The sequence below is a fragment of the Leptinotarsa decemlineata genome, unplaced genomic scaffold (assembly GCF_025532065.1).
Source record: "Leptinotarsa decemlineata unplaced genomic scaffold, Ldec_3_MD MMD2_tig00004307_RagTag_RagTag, whole genome shotgun sequence".
NCBI lineage: Eukaryota > Metazoa > Arthropoda > Insecta > Coleoptera > Chrysomelidae > Leptinotarsa > Leptinotarsa decemlineata.
The window spans coordinates 2,585,305-2,608,757 of record NW_027412606.1 but is presented as its reverse complement, the minus strand read 5'-3'; the positions used below and the strand labels follow the sequence as shown (position 1 = coordinate 2,608,757).

At 36.0% G+C, this 23,453-nt stretch overlaps 1 protein-coding gene across 2 annotated transcripts in view; it reads left to right on the top strand.

Moving 5' to 3' along the window:
• LOC111508969 (calpain-9) overlaps positions 1–20,938 on the top strand; it is a 204,306-nt gene extending 183,368 nt beyond the window's left edge. For both annotated transcript variants that reach the window (XM_074178763.1, XM_074178764.1), the window contains 11 exons: positions 2,732–2,872; positions 5,842–6,016; positions 8,486–8,730; positions 9,125–9,297; positions 11,647–11,852; positions 14,612–14,769; positions 14,861–14,933; positions 15,928–16,152; positions 18,156–18,351; positions 18,405–18,460; positions 20,768–20,938. In XM_074178763.1, coding sequence (XP_074034864.1) covers positions 2,732–2,872; positions 5,842–6,016; positions 8,486–8,730; positions 9,125–9,297; positions 11,647–11,852; positions 14,612–14,769; positions 14,861–14,933; positions 15,928–16,152; positions 18,156–18,351; positions 18,405–18,460; positions 20,768–20,794 — 1,675 coding nt within the window. In that variant the 3' untranslated portion in view covers positions 20,795–20,938. The remainder of the gene's footprint in view (positions 1–2,731; positions 2,873–5,841; positions 6,017–8,485; positions 8,731–9,124; positions 9,298–11,646; positions 11,853–14,611; positions 14,770–14,860; positions 14,934–15,927; positions 16,153–18,155; positions 18,352–18,404; positions 18,461–20,767) is intronic.
• The last annotated feature ends 2,515 nt before the right edge of the window (positions 20,939–23,453 follow it).

The window sequence follows — 23,453 nt, the reverse complement described above, 5'->3', positions numbered from 1 at the left end:
CTAAGTTGGAAGAGTTGTTGATCTGAGTTCCAGTCTCAATAACGAGCAAAATGTAAAAGAAAGACAGTGAAGAAAAAAGATTTGGAAAAATATACGCTCGATTTGATAGAAGTAACTAAGTCAGTTATGTAGTTGATGACCTTCATCAAGATCTGCTGACTAATTAGTAGTAGAAAACTATTAATGGTACTTTTAAAAAATTGTAGAAGAACCTACACGAAAATATTTCCAATTGAATTGCAGAATATTTCACTTGGTACATTTTTCAATAATTTCTGCTTGTGTTTGAATTTTCATTTTTCTCAGAAAGGAATAATAAACCATTGTGTGACGAAGAACGCTACAAGTTTTGTTCAAAAAGAATCGTTACTTATATTTCTCTTGCTTTGAAGTCAAAAATGAGAAGGAAATATTATCAATATCAAGTAGGTGACATGAAAAATTCCATTTGGAATTCTGTAGTTGCTAAATATTCTGTTATGATATTTTTCGTGAGCAGAACAGAACTTCACTCGATCTACTTTTCTAACCCAAATATTTTTTGAATTCAATTTGGAAGCACATGAAATATTTTATTGAATCACAACTGAAGGAGATAAGCCCCAACGTGATGGAGAAAAAATTTGTGTGAGCCGATTTTTTCGTATGGATACATTTCAGAATTGCCTCAAGTTCAACGGTAAACGTTGGCAAATTATTAATTTTCCGGCAATTTCACAATATCATCAAATTTGAATTAGACATCTGGGAGCACACACTGAATCATGGCTCGTTAAAAAATCTCTCAGAGGTGAAAGATTGTAATGTGGAGGTGGGTATAACGCTGTAGGTCCCAGTAAATATTGCAGTTGTGGGCTTATTGTATTCTATGACGTAGGCGTTGATATAATACCTAACTTGTGTATTAAATTGAAAATCAATATTATGCACCTCAGACTATGTAATAGCTATTCTTTAAAATAGTTCATTTTCGCAAAACTAGACAACTGGTTTTTGTTTATGGATACTAACAGTCTTCATTGAATATTCTATTTTCTACAGGATGGAATTCTTGTTCACACAAATATTTTGTTTTCACTCAAAACATTCAGCAAATATTTGCTGAAACATGTTATTTCAGTTGTTTAGAGAAATCCATGCTTATCATTCCAATAATTTACTTGAAAAATCGGATTCTTTAATATTACCTTATTGAAGATACTTTTTTCGTACTACGAAAATATTAGATTCTGACAATGTACCGAGAAAAAAGATAATAATTTTTTCCGCAGAAAATATTTCCTTATAGAAAATATCTTCTGTAAGAGGAAATATTTTCTGTAAGGAAATATTTTCTTACATGTAATCTTTTCTGTAAGAAAAACTCCTTCTCAGAAGTTGAACGTCTGTGAGAAAATTTGAGATATACTTTCATTTTTCATATCACTTTTCTCTTATGAATAAACTGACATCGGAGTTATGCGAAGAAATGTGGCGAAAGAATGAAAGCAAATAATTTCAGAATGAATTTTTCACAAAAATGTATAGATCATGCAAAGAAGTTACTTTCAGACACAAACTGGAAGAAGAAGCCCTGCCGAGACAACTAAGTTCATATAAACATTCAATAATACGAATACTTACTAAACAACTTCTCTTGTACTAACATTTAATTTTACAAAACAAATTTTTTATTTTTATTTTATTTTATTTATTCAGTAATCTACAGAACAAGCAGTAACAATAATCGATTACAATATCAAAAACTAATTAAATAATTCTCAATATAATCCAATGAATAATACTAAAGCTATTCCAAATCACCTGAATCAAAATCAAATCCAAAGACATATTCAGTTGAAAATTACAAATAGACCTTTTTCATTTGAATTGACTCTCAGTTACAATTAGTAATAATTTTTAAGGATGACATTTCAATTTCAATATTTTTCAAAATGTTTTTACATTACATTCGACAAACAAATCTATTTCCTCAAACAATTTGCAAGAGTATTTATTTTATAGTGGGAAATTTAAACCAGGCCGAGGTTCAGGCAAAATAAATATATCTTTCCTTCTATTATTGAAGTATGTACTGCAGTTCACATACATTTTTGACAACAAGTGTGGATTATCTACTTTATTATGCAATAGCTTATTGAAAAATAATAGAAAAGCAAATTTTCTTCTAAATTCTAAGATTGTGAATCTAAATTCATTCAAGGACGTATCTCTGCTGAATACATTTCACTTTCAGTTTCAAAATATGTTTCGATAACAATACCTAGGTTGATGAATGAAAGGACTGACTATGACTACTATCATATCATCTTCAAAAAGAAATAATTATTATGAATTGACAATCTTGTCTTGAACTGATTATTCGAATAGTTAGTGCATCATTTTAAGAACATGCTGAATGCTCAAGAATTAATAGATGAACAATAAGAATGAAATATTTTCTATACTTTCTTCTGACTATATTTACCTTCTTTAGATTGTATTCTGGAACTTCGCCTTCATTGTGATGTTAGTTGTAGCTCTCAAATATGAGTAAGTTGAGCTTATGAAACTCTTTTTTTTTTGTTTAAATACAATCCACTTATGTTACCATTACTTCCACTTCTTGAGTATTTTCAAAATATCTGATGTTGATGTTTGTGACTCATTACTCGTTTCAAAAAGGTGTCAAACATAGGTTAAACTACAGTTGAAAAATTAGACCATTATTTTAGGAGTATCGCTTTTTCAGGTTCCGTTTCTGGCATTTTGGAGAGTGGAAGGACGTCATTGTGGACGATAAGCTCCCAACATATAAGGGAAGATTGGTTCATCTTCATTCATCAAATAACACCGAATATTGGATTGCTCTGCTGGAGAAAGCTTACGCAAAGTAAGTATGAATTGTAATAATATTTTATGTAGCAGGGTGGTGATTTGAAAAACTTTCTATACAGGAAATCCAATCTTCTGCTTTCAACCAGCGAGGTAGATGAAATCTAAAAGAGGTCAAATGATACATACCTCTGAATATTACCCAAACTATTATTTCTTGACAAGCAGTTTTCACAATGCAATGGCAGGAATAAATTGAACTCATCTGAAGAAATTTCTACTCAAATCCGATTTATTCCTATAGACATTTCGAAATATCCAGGGCTTGGAAACAAACTAATTCATTGGATTTATGATGATTGTCCAACCAGGTTTTTCTGGCTTTCTTTGGTGCCATATTCCTGAGAGAGAGAGAGAGAGAGAGAGAGGTAGGCATCATTGTGAATGAAGAATAATATCAATGGCATACAGTTATACAGAGCGTTAAAGACTGCTTGACATAAAAAGTCGCGGCAATGACATTTGGCTTAATGCTAACGGTTAACTGCGATCGATCTCATACAGTTATAATGCCTAGTGGAGAGGACTATTTTCTTCGGTAGGAGAAATCACACGATCACATTGTTGATTCAGTGATGAATCAGAAACATACTCAGTTTCTGTTGCAGGTGCAGATCCAAGATAGATTTTATTTATTTATTTATTTGTATTTATTACCCATACAGTCCATTGAAGACTAATTACATGGATAAACTGTTGGCAAATACACTACAATGATAGCTATTAAATATAGATCTAGATTACTAAACTATTACTTACTGATACCAGACTTGTAGGGAGTCGTCCATAACTGCATTGACTGGATTCATCAAATATATGTTTAGTTTGACAGAGTTGAATTCAATATTTGTTCTAAAATTGTTTTGCGAAAACTGATAGAGGTAAGGTCCAATCTAAATCCATAAGTAGATTGAAATTGTTTGCTAATTTAATCATAGCTAAAAGAGGTGCTCTCGATGATGTACATATTGCAGAGGTATTAAACATTGGTGTGGAACGTATACTCCGTGGAGGTACATTAAATGGAAGCATATTGAGGATTTCTGGGGAATTTGTTAAATTGTTTATTAATTTATACAGGAATATCATTGATGTTAAAGTTCGTCTCTGGTCTAAGGATAGTATCTTGAATTCCGATCTTAATTGATATGTCCTGACGGTATTATAATTAGGCCACACGTGGTACTTTTTAAATTACAAATATCTCAACAGTTTGTTTTGTACTTTTTCCAAATTATTTAGATATGTTTGATATTCACCGGACCAAATAATTGAGGCATATTCTAGTTTAGGCCTGACCAGGGAATAATATAATAATTTAATGGTGTTAATATTGGCAAAATTCGATGTTTGTCTGATAACAAAACCTAAAATACGATTAGCGGACTTAATCATGTTATTAATGTGAGTGGAAAAGTTGAATTGTGAATTATAGGTAACACCAAGATCCCTTATTTCAGTTTTTCTCTCTAGGATCTCTCCCTTCATTTCATATTCAAACAGAATTGACTCTTCAATACGGGTGATTGAGAGTACAGAACATTTTTTTAAATTGAAATATAATTCATTTCTTAGACTCCAATCCATGATTTTATCAATATCTCTCTGCAGACCTATACAGTCTCGAACAGTTTGAATACGTTTGAAGAGTTTTAAGTCATCTGCAAAAAGTAAGCACTCCGAAAATTCAAGAGTTGAAGGCAAATCATTAATAAAAAGTAAAAACAGAAGAGGTCCTAGGTTCGAGCCTTGTGGAACTCCAGAATCAGCCAGAAATTTTCCTGAAGTATTTCCATTATGTTTGACCCTAAAATATCGTTTTTGAAGATAATTCTTCATCAATTCGAGCAAATTTCTGGACAATCCATAGCCACTAAGCTTTTCTAGAAGTAAGTCATGATGCACCTGATCAAATGCCTTCCTGAAGTCCGTAAAAACAATATCCAACTGTGATTTATTTTCTAACGTGTCAAAAACCTTATTACTTAATATCAATAGATTAGTGCGGATTGTTTTTTGTCTCATGAATCCGTGTTGTTGTGGTACTATATATTCATGAGTGTAATTGCTGAGTTTAATAAAAATGATTTGCTCAAAATGCCCTATAATTTTCCACATCCATTTTGTTTCCCGACTTGTGTATTGGTATTGTTATAGAAGTTTTCCAAGCAGTTGGGAATCAATCAGTTTTAATGATCAAGTTGTAAATATAAATCAATGGAACTTTCAGCCATTCACTACAGCCTTTCAAAATATAAGGAGGAATACCATCTGTACCTTCTGCCTTCTTGGGCTTCAGTTTTTTCATTGCTGCATCAAAGTCAGTCTCGCAAATAGAGTCTATGTTAAATGATTCATTATAAATTCCTATATCATTATGTTTATCTTTGAAATGCATGTTATAAGTTGCAGATATATCGACGTACTCAGGTTTCTGTATGAAAAAAAACATTCAAAGACAGAAACTGGTACATATCATTTCAGTTATTTAGAATGCTCATAATTATAATTGCATGAGTTACTCTCAAACATACTTCAGCATTCACGCACTTTCTATCCAGAGATGGGATGTAAGATGAAGCTACTTCTGTGGAAATAGATAGTACTAATTCACTGAATTGAATCGGTTATTGAGCTTGAAGTTTCAACTCTTCAGAACATTTTCTAAAGACAGAATGTGAAATCGTGTCAAATTCATGTGCTGAAATATGGCCATGTACGAAGGAACTTTGAGCAAGTATTAGAAATGTGATAATTTCATTGAGTTCCTGATAGTGAGGCTGATTTTCCCAAACATATTTATTCAAATCCCCATAATTCAGGTTTTGATTTCAAACTGAAGATATAATATGTAGGCAGTTTCTTAAGTACACATTTCTATTCCCTCATAAATGTACCTGATTTCATTTCGTCCAATTATTTCTATTATTTTCTACCATATTGCTGAAGTTTCAATATATTTTCCAGATTTTATGGCTGTTATGAACAGCTTTCCTTTGGATCCACAACGAGAGCCTTACAGGATCTTACAGGTGGTATTGTACAGAGTTTTGGACTCACTCATCAAGACCGATTTCTTACCTTCCAAGTATTGAATAGTGCTGTTCCCAGATCTAGTCTTCTGATCGCAACCATAACACAGGTAAACATTTGTATCTCTGAAGCAATATTTCCACTTCAATTGAAAGGTGGTATATTTTCAGGATATATTATTTTCTGGGAAAAGGAGGTTTTGCTTACTTTATTTCTTTGGAAGTTACCCACATTTTTTCGTATAGAGATAAAGAAATAGAAAACCAAAACTTTTTTTCCCATTTGAACTTAACTGATGGAACGAAGATGTATGCAAAAAATTCGAAAACCATCTGGGACGACCATCACCATTAGACAGAGAAACATTTTTTGATATCGACGATCTTTTCTCGTTGGTGTCATCTAAATGCAATATACCAAGTAGATCAGGTTTTTGATCTTTCCATCAGGATTTTGATCTCTTGATCAGGGCATTTCAATTTTCTCTGTATTCTGAAACAAATTTCTCTTCCTTTACGAGTTTCTACCCGTTTGAAGTATCTGTTCCTTCTTTTGTTCTTCTTTCCGGCTTTATCATAGCCTCGTTCCACATGTGTGAAAATCGTATTGTTTGTACCACTTGTCCACGTTTCATTGATAGTGGACTGTATGACACTTCTATCATACTCGCGCCAGCTAGTGCTTATGCCAAGTTATTCCTCTAATCCACTGCCTGCTATGGGGTTGACCCAACACATTCCTGAAGTTGTTTCTCGATGAACTTTGTGTGGGTCATTCGCCATCGCAGGTCGTCGCAGAGGAATTGGTCATCCCTCTGAGTGCGGTACCCTTTGATAACTGCACATTTTCAGTAGGCGCATTACCAATCATATCGAACTTTCTACTGAAGCCAGCTTCTAAACAGCTTGGTCACATTTCTGAAAATCTGACCTTTTGTTATTGTGTTTGTAAGTATCAGTCTTATGCATCAACAGAATCCATGTTCAACCTAATCGATCTCAAAATACTTTATTCTTGCTGTCCATTTCATATTCGTTTCCTTTGTCTTCTTTCCAAGATCGCTGATCTGTATCTTTCTTTTGGTGTTGGCCACCTGTATCTTTTTCCAGGGGTAGTAGAACGGTCTCTTCTTGGATCCAAGCAATCTATCATCTCTTCTTAGATCGATGCCATTTCTACTGCTTCACTCTGACATGGAAAGATCCTGCTTGTCGTTTTCTTTTGGTGGTTCCCCTGTTCGCATTTCTGTGGTTGCAACAGTGATTCTTAGTGAATAATCTGGGTTTCCCATACGACTGTACCTATTTGGATTTTTCCTGGAGCAGATTTAGCAGCTTGAAACTCTGATGTAGTTCTCAATACAGCATGCATCATTTATATCTAGCTCCAAAATTTTCTGTATCCTACCGACCTTCAAGGTATCGATGATCAATTTCGAACGTCAGATTTGTACGTTTGAGCTCATTTCTCACCAAGGTTCATACTTCAATAGTTAGTCTCATAGTTTTCTTGGTGACCAATGTGCATTGAAGGGGTGACCTTTGTATCTCTGGTATCTGTGAAGTAGGGAGTGTAAGTGTAGACTCACAGCACTTAGGCCACATGTGACCCATTGTACATCCTCCAGAGGAGTTGTCCTCCTAGGTCATCGTCCATCCTATTCTTTCCAGGAAGGTCAAAAGGTCACTAGGAGACATCTCATTTATATTGGCAGGTGTAGGCCAAGACTCGCCGAACACACTCTCTTTGGCAACCTTGAGGTGTCTCACGGTGGCCTCCGCGAAGGTTTTGGAAGGTGCAGCGATATATCTGTCGTTGCGCGGCTTTTTGAACCTTTTTGGGGTTTCCTCCGTGGAGATGCACAGGTGAGGGAGCTTTCCTTAGGGGCACCTGGTTCCTTGCCTTCATTCAAGGCGTGGATCTTGGCGCCTACCGCAAGAAGTACCCTTGCTGTTGGAGGTGATCTGCTATGTCCAGCCTCATTCCAAGCGGTAGATTGGGGTGAACATTTCTGTTCATCCCCAGCTACCGCCTTGGATTAAGGTGAGCACTTCTATCCAGCCTCGGGATTCGTTTTCGTCTTTGTTTTTTCTGTTTTTGTGCTGTTTCATTCATGTGTGTTCCCACGAGTAGCAAAGGAAGAGGTGGTCACCTCTGGCTGAGCCAGAGGTTTCGACCAGTTTCTCAAGAGGATCTTTCGTGATCACATACCACCCTGCGGCCATTCAGCTGTCGATGCGATTCTTTACACCTCAGCTTGGGTAGGCTGGTCCACGGTGGCATGTTTTGCAAAGGCTTTCAGGGGATTTTACTTCCCCTCAACCTTCTCATTTCTGCCTCTGACCAGGAGTTCGGCGACTCCGTCTGTAAGGCCACATTGGCTTCCCGGACAGGGCTTCCAGTCCCCTGGCCGTTCCTTTATCCGCCACCTGGGGACGCGGTCGATAGGTAGCCAAACCCACGGGGAAGTGGTGACATATTCCTTCCTATAAAATTAGTACTCAGTGAAGAAAATTTCACTCTTCTAGTCGTGTTACACATGCCCTGCTTTAACATTGTTCATTGTTGGGTTTTCTAGGAGAAAGATAACAAAAGACACCTCCGATTACGCAACGGCCTAATCACCCAACACGCCTACAGCGTAACAGGTTTGGCAAGAGTGAGGGGTGTTTCTGGAGAGGTTCCACTGGTTAGGCTACGAAATCCATGGGCAAGAGGAGAGTGGACCGGACCATGGAGTGAAAGATCATGGGAATGGGACGGTCTATCTAACAGAGACAAAGAACTGCTAAGTGTGAGAGTGACGAATGACGGTGAATTCTGGTGGGTATTTTGGTAGAATGATAATAATTCAGTTATAGACATATTAATTATGAATCTAATGATATGTTACCAGTTCGATGACATTTGAAGTAATATTTATCGAGAGATGTCTTAAGATATATGAATATGTTGAAAAAATCGCGGAATAAATGAAAGACTCATCTTTTACACAAGCATATGTTTTTGAGGGAAGTTTGACTAAGCAAGCTCCTGTTGAACAGTATCAAGAAATATCATTAAGAAATTTCAGTCTCCGTTCTTTCATTGATTTGATACGTAACACTGCAGATATATTCCCCCATCTCTATGGAAAAAAAAAGTTGAGGATACCATTCAAGATGTTTTTCGAAAAGAATATCCGGGTTTACATCATCATATTCTCACAAAATTTCAGGATGTCTTTTGAAGACTTTTCTCGGCACTTCACCCAGTTAGACTTAGTCCATATTGGACCAGACGATTGGATGATGGAGGGAGCGTTACATTCCAAACAACCCTGGAGGGCAGTCTTGGCGAGGAGAAGGTGGAGGTCAGGATACAATGCTGGTGGTGGTCCTACTTATGTTGGTAAGTAGAAGTTTGGTTTTATGAATTGGCGTATACGACTTCTCTGGGTATTCATTGATTCTCATCTATTTTTATCTCGCAATAATTTCCAGATGGTGCTGAGTACATACACTTTATAATGATGATACTGATACTTTTTTGTTCACCACAACGAATTAACCTACAGGAATTATCGTTAAACAGCTCATCAACAATGATTGATTCCTTCACCACTTTAGCACTCCAGGGTACTATATGAAAAAAATATGCTGATAATAAAAATAATAATATGATTAAACTAAACCTCTGAGCTATCAGTGACAATTTGAAAAAAATAACACTGTTTTGAATGAGTTGGAGAACCACTACAACTCCAGACCACTCAATAAAATGTCAGGTCAACTACTTCTTCAGCTGTAACTCTGTTACTCCCAAAAAACATTTTTGTATATTTGTTGAACTCATGCATTTTAGTCTCGTTATGACCGTTTCAGTGCGTTATATTTTTGTGAAATTATCAAAAATGAAATTACATTTCATTTTTGATAATTTTCAATGAAAAATGATGTGTACATCTTTATGTTAATTGACTATAGCTGTCATTTCATTGTTGTAAGGAAACTAATTTCCAGCAACTTTCGAAGCTCTAAGCAGTTTCAATTCTTCGCATGACTCATTTGAATTATCCTAATTCACATACTCGAAGGATTTCATCATATATTTAACGATGAGTGTCGATGGTATTCGGCTGGAACCAACTACACCATCGCTCACTAGATTATTGTAACCCTTACCAAGTGTTCGAGTACGAAACATGAGTCTAATTATATTTGCCCATCTTCATTTTTGAGTTTCCTTCATGAATCCTTCAGCATGCAGGTAGGCTTGTGTTACCAGTAAAATGCGTTTATAAGAAGCTAGATCCACCATATTTTAGTCTTCAGGTTCATCAAGACAGTTAAATCATATATAAACAGCGTCTTTCAGTCATGATATCTCTACGTTCATCAAAGTCGATGTATTTTTCAACAAGGATCCATTTTGAAGAGGACTCGTCATAGGTTAGGTTAGGTTAGGTCTAAAGTGAGTGAGTGTATTCGCCCTGCCCTGCAACCCACAAGGGTTTATTGTGGTGCACACCTATTCACACTCGGCCTGTGAAAATTGTTCTATTGATGGTGATGGCAACTCGTCAACTACCTCACTTGTGTACGAAGTTGAAATTTTTGTGAGCAGGTCGTTCTGAACTTCATTGCCCCCTTCCTTTCAATGAAAGTCCTTTTTTTCCGAAATGGGGAAGTGGGGAGTCAAAGAGCTCTGACATGCATATGTGAATGTAATGTGATTCTCTATGAACTGAATGTATGCCCTCGCTCGACATGTAGGTACTGAGGTTAGTATAAGTTAATATAACTCTCTAAACCTGAACCCTTGTCCAATACACATTTTGCGTATCTTCCTTATTTTTCCGTAGGTTCTGCTTGCCTGCTGTATTTTCAAAATGAAACCTCAACAAATATACATCGAAACAACATATCTATTTTTCCCCAACGTCATATCATAACGTCTTCTGTCCTCATGGCGATGTTTTCCTATTGGATACCAACACCGATTCCGAAAAATGTCAGTCTCGTCCCCTTCGGCATTGAGACACAGGGCGTAGCTTTCATCAGCTTCGAGTCCAGGCCAGAGTGTCAAGAAAGCATTTCAGAGAAGAAGAAGGCATCTGTAAGGCCAACTGTCATTTGTCTCTCTCGGCAAAATTGCCAAAATCTTCAAACTATTGTTCAAAACAGCTTCTGCAGTTCTCACATCATGATTTTAACGAATCTTTGCGAATGTGAGCTGTCTCACGATACTTCGTTCAGTATTTTACATGGGTGGCTGCATACGGACATATTACGAGCATCTAATATCTAGTAAAACCCTGTTCGTTTCTCGTTCACTTCAATATCGGGTAATACACTACCATGAGACAGGCAGTTAGTGAATAAACGAGCCTCGTATTCAAAAATGACTGAAACTCAATCGTATTATGTGGAGAACGTTTGAAGGAAATAATGTGGCTTGATTTTGGATGTTGATGAGGTGGTGCAAAATTCTGAATATTTTGTCTAACTCTACCTTCGCAATTCTGACATGGTGAATGTAAGATATTTTTTGGACATCGAATGATAAATGTTAACAATTTTTAACAACGCTGAGAACTAATGCAATTCCATTCTCCCAAAGCAGGTCCCTTAATTTTGTCGCAGTTAGAAAATTTGGACATGACTCACACAGTCTAAGCTTCACCTTAATGTTGATAAAATATCTTGTTAAAGTACATGTTTCTCCACGGTTACATCAACTTATGAATTCATTTTTCAGACACCACGTCAATGAACCCCCAGTTCCACGTTCAAATTCCAAGGACAACCACTAACAAATGCCACGTGGTGGTATCAATAACTCAGTACTACGAAACCAATGTGATAGATGTCAAAAAGAAGAGAGCTCTTTACGCTATAGGATTTGCAGTCTACGAAGTACCTCATTCTATGCAAAGACTCACTCCACATTTTGTTACAGAGCAGGTAGGTTTTTATGAGTGAATTCTGAGAAACAAGTCCTGGTCATAACTTGTTCAAAAACACTTCAATATAACCGATATGTATATGGTTTTTCTTTTATTATTGAATAAACCGATCGTTTGCAGTGTAATAAATGCTTATTTCTGATTCATTTATTTTTTGAAATCAATTTGGCAGCGGCTGTCACTAGTTGCAAATTTCTCCACATCAAATTTTGAATATCAAGGCAGGTCCGAAAAAAGCTGTAGGGAACGAGCCTATCGCACAAAACCCGGTCTTTTTAAAAACTATCCACATCGTGTACCTTTTTGAGATTGTTTTTCTTCTAAGTTCCACTCCGGAACGAGGCAAGATTCTAATATTTTCGGCTAAAGTCCTCTTAACTAGCCTGAAATTGTGCGGGAATTGCTAGAATAATGAGACATTAAAAACAACAAGAAGCTTCAGATTAGGCTTATATTAGAAAACAAATGAAAAGAATAAACGTAAATGTTTATAGACAACAAAAAATAACCAAGTAGAAATATAACATGAGAGTAAAACAGAAACAATAAGCAAAAATGTTCGAAAGGTGAGATTGAAATTCAACAAGAAAGCACGTCTATAATAGCTGATTCTCAAACAAGAATTATCCCGTTATCAACTTGTGAAATGTTATATAACTATTCTCTCATAAGTTTGAATTCTGAAGAAAACCTAAATTACTCTATTCGAGTTTGGCGAAAATTCTAAAGTGATTATTTGAACTTGCCTGGCCTCCATCCTCTCTCGCTCTAAACCGATGTAGGGGTTGCTAAAAAAAATCTAAATTGGCTGACGATACTATACTGGATTCTTGTCTCCCACACTGGAACGATATCCGTTTGAAATATAAATCTGTTCTAAGTGACACCAAATGAAACACAACAATAACCTCACTGACAGCAATTTACCGTAATTCCTCTATAACCAATTTCCTCTGAGAACGCTGGACTAGCTACCACCGAATCACCCGATAATCAGATGGCGACGACCCTCTTATTCCAAATCAACTTCTTGGTTCAATCCGCGTAACTGTCTCGATCGCGACTCCCCTTCACAACTCCCTTTCGGAACGGTTCGATCGCCACTGCCTCCCACTCAACTGTCTAATTAGTATTCCTAAGTCTGTAAAAGGGTCCCTAACACCTTTCCCTTGTACCGTACCCTGATTAGTCAGACCTCTGTCTAATGTTTCCGAATTTTTCCATAACCCTTTCGTGGGTTGGGCTACCTTTCGGACGCGCCCCCAGGTGGCGGATAGGGGAACGGCCAGCGGACTGAAGGCCCTGTCCGGGAAGCCAATGTGGTCTTACGGACGGGGTCGCCGGACTCTTGGTCAGTGGTAGAAATAAGTAGAGTGAGGAGAACTAAGATCCCCCAAAAGCCTTTGCAAAACATGCCACTGTGGACCAGCCTACCCAAGCTAAGGTGTGAGGAATCGTGCCGACAGCTGAATGGCCGCAGGGTGATATGCGGTCACCAACAATCCCCTTGGGGAACTGGGCAAAACCTCATTGTGATCAGCCTACCTCTGGTAATGTGGGGCTCTGCCAGAGTTGACCAACTCTTCCCTTGCTACTCGTGGTAACACACATGAATGAAAAAAAGGCAATTAACCGGCTGCCCCTGCAGGAACGCTTCCTCACTTGTGCACCTCCACGGAGGGAACCCAAAGAAGGTTGAAGAAGCTGCGTAACGACAGTAATATCGCTGTACCTTGCAAAACCTTCGCCTGTGACACCTCAAGGTTGCCAAAGAGAGTGTTTATTCGGCGAGTTTTGGCCTACACCTGTCAATATGAAGGAGATGTCTCCTAGTGACCTGTCCACCTTTTTGGGAAGGACAGGATAGACGATGACCTAGGAGGGCAACTTCCCGGTCGGAAGATTCACAATGAGTCATATGTGGCCTAAGTGCTGTGAGTCTAAACTCACCCTCTCTACTCTACAGATACCAGAACCCTTTCTACTCAATACCTATGTCTTCTTTTTTTCGAAGTCATTGGTCAGTTATCATTTCAAATAAATTTTCGGGCCCACCTATTGAAAATGGTCGAACTTCCTGTCCATGAAGCTAATTACAAAAAACTCCTTCGCGTTCCCAGTATTATAACTTATCATCAGGATACGTTTGTTTAGTCTAGCCTGAACATAACATGACCTCCATGATGCCGCCGAGGTTCAACAATCATAAATTGAATTCAACGCTTACTCTGTTGGAAAAGTATTGATACCGAAAAACCAGGTGACTGACCTAGATCTTTATGAATAAAATGATACTTTACGTTAACACTCGCAATGGTAGTTATTACAACACACTTCAATGTTGAATTTCCACCTCAGAGATTGCAAAACCGCGACACGTGTTTCGGTATACGATATCATGTTCGAACGCCCGAATATGCTATCGTTACTATCTGTGCTATCGACCAATGTTACAACAAAGCCAAAATATTACTAACATGCGTATTTGACAGTCGCGCGCATGAGCTTCTTACATAAACCACTAGCGCCACTAGCTCGCGTGTTATGCTGGTCGATGATGTGATGACTTATCTATTTCCAATTGCCAATATAGAGTTTTTTGTTTAACCAGCGTTACCCTGTCATAACGAACTCTGGTCTCCCTTACTGCCAATATCAAACCACTTTCAATAGACCAATAGTTTCAGAAAAAAAATTTGTTCGATTGCTTCCCTATTCCGAATTTCGGTACGGATTGAAAACAGTTTTTGTTTACAGAAGCCGTTAGATGTAACAAATCATTCGATAGCCAGAGAAGTTGTTACTTTTTTCACATTACCTCCAGGAGACTACATTGTTGTACCCCAAACAAACATACCGAATCTGGATGGAAAATTCCTCTTGAGGATATTCACAGATGAGCAGAGCAACATTTGGTATGTAATTTGAAAATGTTCACTGTAACTATGGAATGAAAATTTTATTGAAGAGCCTATCAAGATATCATGAAGACTCATTTACTTTCAGGGAAGTCAACGAGGATAATATGATCATTAGAAATATAGCTTCGGAGTTTGTAGATGATTCATCCCCAGTGTCTGTGAGTACATCTTCATCTCATATATGATAATAATATCCATTCGAATACCAAAACAAAATATTCATATGGTGCATGTAGGAAATAATGCAAAAAGGAGCTGAAATCATTAAAAAAAATTGTTAATTTCTCTATGAAGTTGAACAAAACTCAGTTCTAGTCGACACTGTCTATGGTTTCTTTCCTGAAGGTGGCTAGTTTGAATAGCATGAGTGAAAAAAATATTTTATAGACATTGTTAAATATAGTCTCTTTGGATTAGGGTATGAGTTTATTTGAAACTCCTTGCTTCATTTCTTTTTTCCGAAGTTTCCCGCGTTTGTGTTTCCAAAGCTGGAGAAGTAGAAAGCAAATCAGTTTCTTTTCCAAAAACCAAAGACTCCTAAAAAATTTTATTGAGATATAACCCAACTATGAGGCCTGGAATATCTGGACTTTAATCCTGGTGCACCTCCTGGGAAACATCTTTGAACAAAAAAGTGAAGGCAAGGGACTGATTAAGTTATCACCAATATTATTGGGTCTGATATTCACAGAAAATAGCTGTTGATGAAACACCTGTATTTCTATTATAGCATGAGAATTCTTCCCACAGCAAAAATTATTGCTATGAAAATTAATGTCCGTGAAAAGTTAGCTTCATTCGTAAAGAAAACTTGACGTTCAAAGTTTGAGTTTCTGGCAATCACCTGGAAATGCCACTTGCCAGAAATTAGTATTGATCAGAAGGTCACGAGAAAGCAGCGCTTGCAATCTTTGAACATGGTGAGGACAGAGTAGAATATCCAAGAATCTCCTTCAAGCAACTTGGAGATCAGCAATTAGATTTAAAAAAATCTTTCTAGTTCTAGTTTTTGAATTATCATTATTACACTTTCATTCGAAACTGCTTTCACGTCATTCCGTATATATTGCTTTGACAGTTTATACATTTCCGCCAGCTTCTGAATGACGATTGTGAATGTATCCTTTTCAAATTCCAACTTATTTTTTGCAGAGTGACGGAAAATCGGTCATCACAAAACTGTTGGTGAAGTATCCTCCTGAAGTCGATGCTAGTCAATTACAGAAAATACTCAAAGCCCATTGGAAAGCGTATCTGTCAGAGAAACCTAGTTTAGAATTGTGCAAGAGTCTCATCATGTTGAGGGATTTCAACATAAGTGGAAGAATCAATCTGATGGACATTCCCATTCTGATGCACATGCTACAGTATTGGAGAGTGAGTCAAGAGTAATCAAAAAGTTATTTATGGGATTGTGATGTTGATATAATTTTTTTTTCTTGAATCGGCTTCTATTACTGTGTAATTTTCAATGATTTTGGGAAAAAACTGTTCCTTGTGCTGAAAAACACTTTTTTTTCAGATAAAAAATATTTTTGGGAAACATATTATCAGATATCGCAGAAAACTGAATACATATGATTTGATGTTTTCTTTCATTCATTTGATATCCATAATGTTCTTCAAAATGGATGTGTTTTTCACCATGACCACTTTTCATGGAATTTCAAAAGAGGATTTGTAACCATCGATGTTGAATGTCATTTTCAGTCAACATGTTCGAACCGTTATAACGTTATATAAATGTTGAAGAGAAAAGTCACATCAATACACCAGATTTGTTGTGTAAATACCCACTACAAGCAGTGTGACAATTTGATGACATGAAAATTCCCTACAGTATCACGAAGAAAATTGTTTTACAAAATATCTAATTCGACACGGATATGAACATATATTACTAATTTCCACATTGAGAAACAGATTCAATAAAGGGGAAAGAATTGAACCATATCAAGTTATTCAGTTGAATTTTTGAATTGTCAAGTCTATTAATGTCCAAGAATTCCAAAAGATTAAGTTCCAAACTTATCTCTTTTAAGTGTAATACGTCATAGTCATGGTTAAACCCATGTCCCTCTGCTAAATGTTAGTTTGCAAATATGGAATTTGAATTCTTTTTCAAGAAACTACCCATATGTTCTACTGTTCCTTCGAAAAAGTTTCTCCCCGTTTGGCTAATAGAATAGAAACTCTAAGAGGTGTCTTATTGTCTTGTGGTTTCAAATATGAAACCAATCGGATGGTCATAATGTAATCGACACGCATTGTTCAACTCCGACAAGAATATTTGAGGCGGATGAAAAGCTACCAAGAATTCAGCAGACATATAATCTACCTCGACGAAACTTGGTTTGACACCCATGATGTTGTCAAATATGGCTGGGTATTGTGCTTTGAACACACCTTCTTCAAGGGGAAAACGTGTGGCTGTGGCTTTATTCGAAACCTGTTTCAGTGAGCAGCTTCTCCCAATAATTCGGTTATTGTTATGGATAACGCTTCATATCATTCTCGTATATTGACTAAAATACCAAACAATAACACGAAAAAAGCAGATATTGTTGATTTCATGCGAAATCATGACATGGAAATACCCGAAATCCAACGAAAAAGGTATTACTGGCGACCATAAAACAACGTAATTTCGAAAAAGAGTATATTGTTGATTCGATGTGTGAAACACGTGGTCATATTATCTTGCGTTTGCCTCTATACTATTGTGTGTTCAATCCAATTGAAATGGTTTAGGCCACAATGAAAGAAAGCTTGCAGAAATGTAATCAGTCACCGACTTTGAATGCTGTAGTGCTTGACAATATAAGGCGACTGGTGAATGAAGTAGGTAATAGTGATGTGTGGAAGAACTGTGTGACAACACAAAGAAAACAAATATTATGTGCGAAGTTCCATAAATCCGATCGTTATTCAACCTGATGATGATTCCACCTCTTCTGAATATAGCGAAGCATAATTTTGATTTTTCTAGCAATTTTGTTGGCATCTATTTTTTTTGTAAATATATGTTTGACGAGAATCCGGTGTGATTATTTGTATTTTCATTGTATTTTAGAGTTTAGGACTCGGAAATCAACTACCTTGAATTTCGATGTTTTTCATAATTACCCATGGTGGAAAAATTCAGTTGAGATAACTTTTTCATGGGGTGATCAATTGCTATGATAGTAAGAATAAGTAACTGAAAAACTACCACTGAAAAATAATATGCCGACGCCTTTGTCGAGGCGGGAATTCCTTCTCTGTGCTGTTCCAATTGGTATTGGAAATACTATAAACACAGCTCATCAGTAACACTCCCATACGTATCAATGTGCTTGCTCTTCTTTGAATACTGACATTATTACACTAACATGTTTCAGCTGGCGTTTCAAAAATTTGAAAGAAGTCATAATTGTGGAAAAACCTCCAGCTACCACCTGAGGGCCTTGCTTTGGGAGGCTGGTTGTACGGTTAGTAACAAAGTTTTGGAATGTTTGGTACTACGTTTTGCGAAAAATAGAATACTTACTACAGAAAATTACATTATGGCTCTGGTGAGACTACATCTATCTCATGGTGAGTTTATCGAACCATTTTCAGAATTTTCAATCATTATCATTTTTTTGCAGAACGATACCACAATTTGGATACCAAGATGAAAGGCAATCCTATTTCTCTAGAGGAAGTGAGTTTTTTACAAAATTTTTAAAATCGAAAAATAACAATTTTTAGCGGAAAAATACCTACTTACCACACTGTTTACTTCTCAGAAATGTATTATTAGATAATGGTGATATCCCTGATTTTTCGTCACAAAAAATGACTTTCGTTGAACTACGTAGACCTGGAGAAAGCAATGACTATTTTTCAAACATGGCTGGACATTCAATAGTAAATAATGACACTCTTTCATTCTACAATAATGATAAATTGAACGCTCCTATGAACTTTTCCCTTACCGATATATGTGATGATGATATTTTGACTGCTATCAAAGAAATAAAATCTAATGCTTTAGGTATTGACAATATAAATATCAAGGTGATTTTTTCAGTGAGACCATACTGGATTGATGAAGTTACAGATATTTTCAATGAGTCCTTCAGACAGGGTATCTTTCCAGATGTTTGGAAGGTTGCTAATATAATTCCAATTCCGAAAAAGAATGCACCTACCACGTTCAGTGACCTACGCCCTATCAGCATTCTGCCCTCATTCTATAAAATATTCGAGAAAAATGTTTCCCGTCAAATAAGAGCTTTTCTTGAAGAAAATCGAATACTCCCGTACGAGCAGTCTGGGTTTCGCAAAAAAACATGGAACACAGACTGCCCTCTTGAAAGTAATCGACGATTTTGCGAGATTCAGAGATCAATCAAAAGTCACCATTTTAGTACTGCTTGATCAAAATGAAGCTTTCAATTCAGTTAATTTCGATTTACTCATCAACAAGCTCAAGTTTATAGGATTCGATGACATTCCTGTTAAATGGATGACCAGCTATCTCACATGCCGATCATAGAGGGTCAAACTGGATGATTACTCATGGTCATCCCTAAAAGAAACAATCTCAGGTGTACCGCAGGGAGGTATTTTAGGATCCTTGATGTTTTCAGTGTTTATTTTTGATTACCCCTCTTTCTTATCACGTTGTCAAGTACATCTATACGCAGATGATATACAGCTATATTTGTCTTCTCATAACACCGATACAGAAAGTTGCGTGGCCAATATAAACACAGATTTGCACAAAACATTCCTATACTCGGAGAATCATGGACTAAAAATCAATCCAAATAGAACTTTGGCCTTATGCATAGGGTCTCAAAGACAAATAGTAGAAACTCAGTGTAACTTTAGGCTCAATCTCGATAACGCAGACATTGACTAGGTAGACAGTGCTAAAAATCTTAGCGTAACCATAGATAGCTCTTTGTTTTTCCACGAACATGTGACAAACATTTTCAAAGTATCATTCTTTAAACTGAAATCGCTATATAAATTCAAGTATCAGTTATCAGAAGAAATGAAACTCAGGTTAGTTAAAACTCCCATATCGAGTAGTGTTGTTCGGTGTATTACAATTATTTGTCGCAATATAACAAACAGAAGTTACAACGTATACAAAATACTTGCATGCGATTCATATACTGTATACCATTTGGTGAACATGTCACCCCATTTTTGTTAAAAATGAAGGAGCTGAATATGAGGTACAGAGTTCAATATTTGATAAAAATGTTTTTGTTTAAGTTGCTTCAAACTGAAACATCTAGTTATTCATATAGTTTACTAAGCAGGCATTCTGACAAACTTATGGTCAATTTGAGAATTAACTCATTCAACATACCTAGACACTGTACTTCCAAATTTCAGGGATGTTTTTCTTATATAGCCCCTTCCTATCTAAATGAAATTTTCCCCCTTTTAAATCATAATATTCATCAATTTAAGAAAGAAATAAAACCACAGATGCTAACTGCTCAGTGCTGATTTGAAAGATTTAAAATTCAATATACGGTAGTACAATTAAATTGTTAAATTGACCAAAATAATGTTAAGAACATTAAGAGTTATTAGCAACTAGATGATGTTTTATTTCTTCCCTTCCCTTGTTATGACACTAAAAAAGTATGTTCATAATTATTTTCTTATACTTACTGTATAATTTTTGGGAAGGATGGAATATAGCCTTTGGCTAACCCTTTTCCTTTTATGTATAAATGTATTTTTATCCATAATAAACGATATAATTATTATTAATATTTCGTTCAATATCATTTATACTGTTACAAATTGATAACGGGTTCTGAATTTCATATATTCACTAGCAATCCTCGTCTGTGCCGTCAAAGACGGGACTAAAAGCCTTACAATTTTCAAAAAATCATTGAAAATTTATGTCGTATCGCTTTCACAGATCGTCTCGTTGCTCTTGACTTGCCCTGTATATTTAACATTCGAAATAATGACTGATGTTTTTCATTTTCAGTTGATCCTGATGACCATTTACTCGTGATCAATTCCACTCGGCCTTGTATCAGTAGGATAGGCAGAAATGAAACCAAAGAAAAAAATGTATATTTTTATCACACATTCAGTCATATTGTCTTAAATTCGACAAAATATGTATTATATTGTAAATAATTTTTGTTGAGCTGTATCATAAAGAAAATATTTATTCTTAAGTATTATTAAATGAAATGTGCAATGTAACAGAATATAATTTCAAATAAATTATTCAAATCTAATATATAAAAATAGATGTTTGTTGGTTGGTTGGTTGATTGGTAAGTGATAAACTTCTTCATCGCTCAATTGATCGTGATGAAACTTGACATGGATGAATGATTTTTCATAGAGTAGGTTTTAAGGATATACATTTTTCTGTAACTCGCCACTAGATGGCGCTATAGAACAACTTTTTGAAAGCACTGTTCTATAACGCTGTACACGTATAAGTTCGTTGATTCCGAGTCTGTCAAAACATTAGAACAGCAGCGATACAGCAACATAGTACTAATTATCAGTACTACAACTACCAAATTCAACGAAGACGAAGCCGCGGGCAACAACTAGTAAATTATATATCTAACTTTATCAGTAGATGTTTGTGAATATGATATACATGAACTTGGAATATATCTCAAAATTGTTCAATCAAAAAAAGTTTTAATTTGTGATATTGATGACTTATTTATTTTGTGGAAATTCATCTTCAATTAAATGATATAGATATAGCAATAAAATACTTTGTCTAATTTCCACTCACTTAATGTATTGATATTAATACGACCAAGGTTTCGGTTTTTACACCATTCTCAAGTATTAGAAGTGTTACAAGTATTAGAATACTTGAGAATGGTGTAAAAACCGAAACCTGGGTCGTATTATTATCAATACATTAAAAGTAAATGGAAATTAAAGTACTTTATTTGTATATCTATATCATTTAAAAAAAGTTTTGCAGTATAGTAGTTTTGGAAAATGTGCTTTTCAATAGTAAAGATATAGAAACTTCGCTCATTCCAGAACAATCCAGAATATTCGAAAGTATCACACAACAATCTTGAACATTCGTGGAACATTCGGAAATATCCCAAATCACTGTGGAACAATTGGAGTGGAGGTAGCTTTTTATCCCCCATTCATGAAGAAAGTTCCCGTTTATGAAAGTTCCGGTTATATGGAGGTTGGAAGTTTATGCCTTCAGAAGTTTACACGACAGACCAGAACATTTTACAATAGTCTGGAACTTTCGGGAATATTGTATATTACTGTGGAATGCTCTAGAATGATATAGATCATCTCAAGATTTTTTTTGTGTGAGTGGATCTACATATGGATAGGGGATAATGCAACATTATCCGATCCCTCATAGATTATAATTTTATTCCAACTACCTTATTTCAACTCCTTGTGCAAAACCCGTTGCAAAATCATCTGGCACATTCTACAAGATGATTTTTCAACGGACTCCAACTCTGTCACCGAGTTGGCTACATTTGGATGAGCAGATGCTTCTCAAGAAACATTGAAAACCTTGATATTTCGTACTGGAACTTCTGCCATAATGATCTTCTGAGGAAGCTAACTTGGTTAGCAAAACGCGCATCGAGAGATCGTATTTTTTGTTTTGATGTTGGAAAAGTGTTTCTCAATAAATTGAAAACCTTCACGTATTCAAGACCATGACTTCTGATTTCCTGGGATAGAAAACTGAGGGATTATTCAGGGTCTGTCATAATGGTGTTTTAAACAGTCCACTCTAGTTAGTTATTGAATCACAAAACTTATTGACAAATGAGTTTTGTTATATTCACAAACGAAAAAACGAAAAAATACATATATTAGTATTATCATTCTCATTTCAATTTGCTTCGTTCCATACTCAAAACTATGAAGTTACAGGTACTGTATGACGCTGAAGAATTGATGAAGATTGAAATTTTTGCTTGTTGCACGTAATGTGTCTTCGACTGTAGCATACCTATGGCACCTGTTTCACCTGTATTTGTACCTGCACTTGAACCTGGAACATTAACAATCTTGCTGCCTGTTGTTCGTTATTCTAGTATTCTTCAAAATGGGGTTCCATATTCAATTGAGGTTCACCGCTTCTTCTTTTCTGTTAAAATTCTCCGTGTGTTCGTGGTTCTCTATTGCCTCCCGTACCAGTCGGCTATGGTATCCCTGGTTGGGGGCAATTAGTTCTTTCAAACTCGAAACGGCATTCAAACTCGAAAAGTAATGACACTGAAAACCTCAGCCGGGAAAGTCTAAACCATATTGGTATTGACATAGGTTCGATGGGACTGACTGATAAGTCAAATTCAGTTATTGTCAGTTATCTGGTGTTTCGAAAAAGTATTCACTTCGTTTCAGAGCAAGATATAAAGGTTAGACTCTGAAATTATTTGAAATATACCTTTTTCTACTTCCTCCATTTCAATCTAATCATTACGTGCTCGACAACAGGTAGGTAATGGCTCAGTCACAATATACGTGTATTCTGAATTCATGGCGGTCAGTTCCTTGAGGATTTAAAAATAAATATGAGTTATATTGTCCAAAAGCCAAAAGCCAAAATTTTCTCCCCAAATTCTCTGTAGAATCGAAATAAAAATCATACTTTCAGTAAATTTATTGTTCAACAGTTCATGGGTTGATGATGAATC